General features: G+C 68.7%; 1 protein-coding gene across 1 annotated transcript; it reads right to left on the reverse strand.

Moving 5' to 3' along the window:
• Positions 1 to 2398: 2398 nt before the first annotated feature.
• On the reverse strand, positions 2399 to 3885 carry EMIHUDRAFT_248273 (hypothetical protein; the record flags this gene model as incomplete). The annotated part of the gene is made up of 4 exons (XM_005763125.1): positions 2399 to 2754; positions 3006 to 3039; positions 3100 to 3388; positions 3458 to 3885. 4 exons carry the CDS (start codon positions 3883 to 3885, stop codon positions 2399 to 2401), a joined length of 1107 nt encoding a protein of 368 aa, XP_005763182.1.
• Positions 3886 to 4597: the final 712 nt, after the last annotated feature.

The following is a 4597-nucleotide window of genomic DNA, read 5'->3' on the forward strand; positions in this document are numbered from 1 at the left end:
TGGGGATGGGTGGGGATGGGTGGGGATAGGTGTGGATGGGTGGGGATGGGTGGGGATGGGTGGGGATGGGTGGGGATGGGTGGGGATGGGTGGGGACCTCGGGGATCAGCGGGACACGTCGGCCGCACGCTCTACAGCTGTACATGTACATGGACATGTGTTGTACGTCAAAGACAAAGTTGTGAAGTACCTTCGCGCGCCGCGCTCATTACGTCCCATTTTCCGTGCGAGTTCTTTCTTCGTGGGCGGCAAGCAGTTGGCGGCAAGCAAAAGCGCAATCAGCGGAGCATGCACTCGCTCTTCTCAGCCTCTGGCGCACGCAAGTCGAAGCACACGCTGCCGAACGAGCGCGAAGTCTTCGCGCTGGCCGTCGGCGCCTCGATGCAGTGGTCCAAGCTGCGCGACTCGAGCAACCCGATGTTCTTCCACAACATCGTGGAGGAGGTCAAGCGCTGTGAGGGCACAGAGCGCGACTGGTCGAAAGAGCAGATGGTGCACTTCGTGCAGGCCAAGCTCTTCGGCGGCATCCCACAGTGTGCCGTGGAAAAGTGGATCCAGAGCGAGTTCCTCGGCAAGCGCGGTGACGAGATCACGGAGCACCGCAAAGCGATCATCGAGGAGCGACGCCTGTGGTACGCCTGCGCAGGGGCCGCAGGGCGGTCAGTTGTGGGGCGAGGCGGTGCCGGCCGCGGGCCGGGTGCAAGGCGCCGGCCTCGGCGCCGCCTCGGCGCGCCGCACGGGCGCGGCGAGCCTCTGAGCGGGAGCCGAAGGTTTGCTGGTTTGACTTTGCCGCAGAGGCCGTCCCTAGCTGTGAACAGCAAACAGTATTTTGCCGACCTAGGAGCGCTTCCGTCGCGCAATACATACATGTCCACCGAGGCGCTGCCCGGCTACCTGCGCGCCCCAGCGCCGCGGCCGTGGGAGGCATGGCTGCGCGAGGTCCAGGGCGACGGCGAGCCGCTGCCGCTCAGCCCCGGCTCGCGGCTGGGCCCGCTGCTGCGGCGGCTTCCGCCAAGAGACATGCGGCTGCCTCCCGGGCGGCCCGACAGCGCCGCACTCGCCCGCTTCGAGCTACGCAGTCTTCCCGGGCTGGCGACGGCTGGAGGCGGCAACGGCAAGCGAGCGCCGCTCACCGCCGCCGAGTCACGCGCGAGGGAGGAGGCACGAGCACGGGAGGAGGCCGAGGAGAAGCGGGCCGCGGGTCGGCGCGGCGCGGTGGCTGCGACGGAGGAGACGGAGAGGCGTCTCTGCGAGCTCGGCCGCGAGGCCGTCAAGGCGCGCCCAAGTAGTGTGCCGGCCAAAGCGTGGCTCAAGCCGCACGGGAAGCAGGAGCCGGAGCAGGACTACGCGGCGCACCTGCTGCGGGGGGAGACGCGCGCTTTGCTGGAGACGCTGCAGAACAAGCACCGGCACGTCAAGGGCCACGAGAAGGCGACGGCCGCGCTGCAGCGGCTGCAGGGGGCCGTCGACGCCGAGGCGCGGCGGACCACCCGGAGAGGAGCTGGAGCCTTCCCCTACAGCGTCTCCCGAGTCTTCCGCGTAGGCGGGCCGCAGGCGGACGGACCCGGAGTACCAAAAGGTGCTGACGCAGCGGGCGGTCGAGGTGGAGGAGGAGGTGCGCCGGCTGGCGCACGAGGTCGCTGCCGCGCGGCCGGCCGGCGTGCCGGACGACGCGTGGGCGGGTTTCACGCAGATGCTGCAAAAGGCTGGCAACGCGACGACCGTCGCCTACACGCTGTGGAATGGGCGCCAGAGCCTCGAGCAGTGGAGGCAGCGGCAGGGCGGCGCGACGGGCAGCGACGGCCTCTCGACACTGTGCGCCCTCCTCGAGGAGTACGGCGAGAAGCACGCGGAGCACATCAGCAAGGTGGGGGAGCGGCGAGAGGCGCGGCTGGCCGAGCAGCGCAAGGCGCGGCTAGCCGAGCAGGCGTCAAAGCAGGCGGCGTCCAAGGGGGGAGGAGCCGGCGGAGGCGGAGCCGGCAGCCGCAAGCGCAAGCAGGCGGGCTGAAGCACAAGGCATTGCCCATCTATTTGTGTATTGTAAGTTCCCCGCGCTACCGCACGCGGGGGCCATAGGGGGTGTGTCTCTCGGTCTCGCATGAGCGCGTTTTTTTTTCGCACTGTCTCTCGGTCCGTGTCCACCGCGGTGTCGGCCCCCGGCGCACACGCCACACCGCCTCCTTTCTCCCCCGCGGCGGTGCGCCCGCCCTAAACAAAACACCGAGAGCTTTGACTTTCCACTGAGCACTGTGCGCTCCCCCTCTCACACATACGGCACACGACACTCTACTGTAGTAATGTACTCGTCAGGATATGCACGCGTTCCCATCGTACGGCTCTACTAATACCCCCCCGTATGCACCCCCTTTGCAGTATCCTGAGACTCTGAGAGGTCTCGCTAGACCTCCGCCCACATGCGCGGCCGCCGCGTAAACGGGTGCCAGGCGCGGGCGCGCTCCTTTGTCGACTGGTAGTGCCAGAAGGGAGGGGCGAGGCCGAGGCGCGCGGCCATGCGCAGGTAGGCGATCCGCCCCGTCTCTGAGTCGAACTGGCCGACGAAGACGCCGCCGCCCGCCAGCAGGTGCAGGTCGGCGGCGAGGGAGAAGCCCATGCCCGCCGTGTCGATGCCGAGCTTCTCGCGGCGGTACTCGATCCACTGGCAGACGGGCATCGGCTCGCAGCGCTGCGCCTCGTGCGCGGTGCGGTTGAAGGCGTGGTAGAGCACGTGCCACCCCTCCAGCTCAGGCAGCGCCCCTGCTCACAGCGTGTCCCGCGTGGGAAGAGGGCGTCCTCACAGGGCCCCACGCGGCGCAGCGGCGCCTCGCGCTCTCGCTCTCGGGCGGCGCGCATCACTCTCGAGCCCGCGCCGCCCCGGCTAGTTCTCGGCTACATCCCGGCTAGATCTCGGCTAGATCTCGGCTAGATCTCGGCTACATCCCGGCTAGATCTCGGTTAGATCTCGGCTAGATCTCGGCGCGCCGCTCTCGAGCTCCTCGATGAGCGACCGGCCATCCGTGGCGACGCGCAGCGCGCAGGAGCCTGGCGGCACAGAGCGCAGAGTGAGGGCGGGGAGGTGTGTGTGACGGAAATGCCATCTACGGCGCGCGAGCCGTAGGCGTGCCGGATGGCCCGCAGCGCGGGCAAGTACGCCGCGAGGCCTCCGCACGAGAAGGAGTGCTGCGGCCGCATCCGCGCGTTCGCGCTGTTGCACTTGTCTCCGCGCCGCGCCTGCAACGACACGGCCGGGAAGCGCGCGCACGGGCCCGCGAGATGCGGCCGCAGCTCCCGCCGCCGCTCCGCCGCCCAAGCGAGCGTCGCCTCTGACGGGCGCGAGATGAGCTGCGTGTAGGCGGCGAGCCAGAGGAAGCGGTCCCAGCGCGGGGAAGCGCTGGTTTGGGACGCCTTGCGAGACCACATGTCGGCCGGCGGCGGCAGCGGCGGCAGCGGCGGCCATGACGCCCCGGCCCATCGATTCGAGCAGTGGTCGGCCGGCGCGCTCGGCGCTGGAGGCTCGTCAAACGGGCGGAAGAGGCAGAGCCAGCCGTCAGCGGCGCAAGGGGCGCCTCGCAGCCACTGCCACACCCGGCCAGGGCGGCCGCGAGGCGCCTCCAGAGCGCACACCGCCCTGGAGCTAAAGGCGGCGCCAGAGAGACCGTGTATGTGCTGCCCAACCGTCATCCTTCCCAGACCAGCTCGTCTCTTGGCGGAGGAGCACGAAGGCAGCTCCCGCTGCCGCGCCGTGAGATTGATCAACACAGCCTGTGAGATGGCTGCGTCGCACGCACGCTTCCAGATCTGCGGGTAGCGCTCCGGCAGGTAGTGGTCTGACGGGAGCTTCTCCAGCTCCGCCGGCCGGCCGCCGAGCTGCTGCGACCACGTGAGCATATGTCACAAGACAATCGAGCTGCAGCCAAAGACGGCGCGCCTCGAGGATGTCGGCGGGCTCAAAATCCTCCACAGGTGGGAGGACGATGTGTTCTACAGCCACGGGAGGACGGCGAAGCTTGATCGAGCTGGAGCAACCAGGATCGTTGTGAAGAGTGGGCGCGCCACCCAAGAGCCTAGGTAGGTGCGGATCGGCAAGGCGCAAGGATCTTTTTGTCTTATTATATCATCCTTGGGTTGTGATCTAAGAACTTGAAAGCAACCACGCACCAGGGGGCGCACAGCAGCACGGATGCCCTTGCTGTCTATAAATATATACGCGCGACCTCCCGCGAGCGCGGCGGGATCGGAATTGCGGCCGGAGGGAAGGGCGAGCCGCCGCCGCCGCCGCCATACCATCAGCGACGACGACCGCGGCTCGCCCCAAACGCCAGGCGCTGGATCGGCAGTAGGGCTCGGGCGGCGCAGCGTACCGGTAGGCCGCGAGCCACACGAGTCGCCGACAACCCCCCCTCATCGACGTGAAGGCCGCTCTCGCCGCCGGCCGATGCACGCTGCGCCGCCACCGCACCAGCGACACTGGCCGCGGCTCGCCGCCACGCGCCGGCTCGGAAGAGGGGCTGTCGGCAGCGCAGCAGAGCGGCACGCCTCGTCATCGAGCAGCACCAGCCCCCCTCTTCGACGTGACGGCCGCTCTCGGAGCCGGCCGGTG

The sequence above is a fragment of the Emiliania huxleyi genome (assembly GCF_000372725.1).
Source record: "Emiliania huxleyi CCMP1516 unplaced genomic scaffold EMIHUscaffold_649, whole genome shotgun sequence".
NCBI lineage: Eukaryota > Haptophyta > Isochrysidales > Noelaerhabdaceae > Emiliania > Emiliania huxleyi.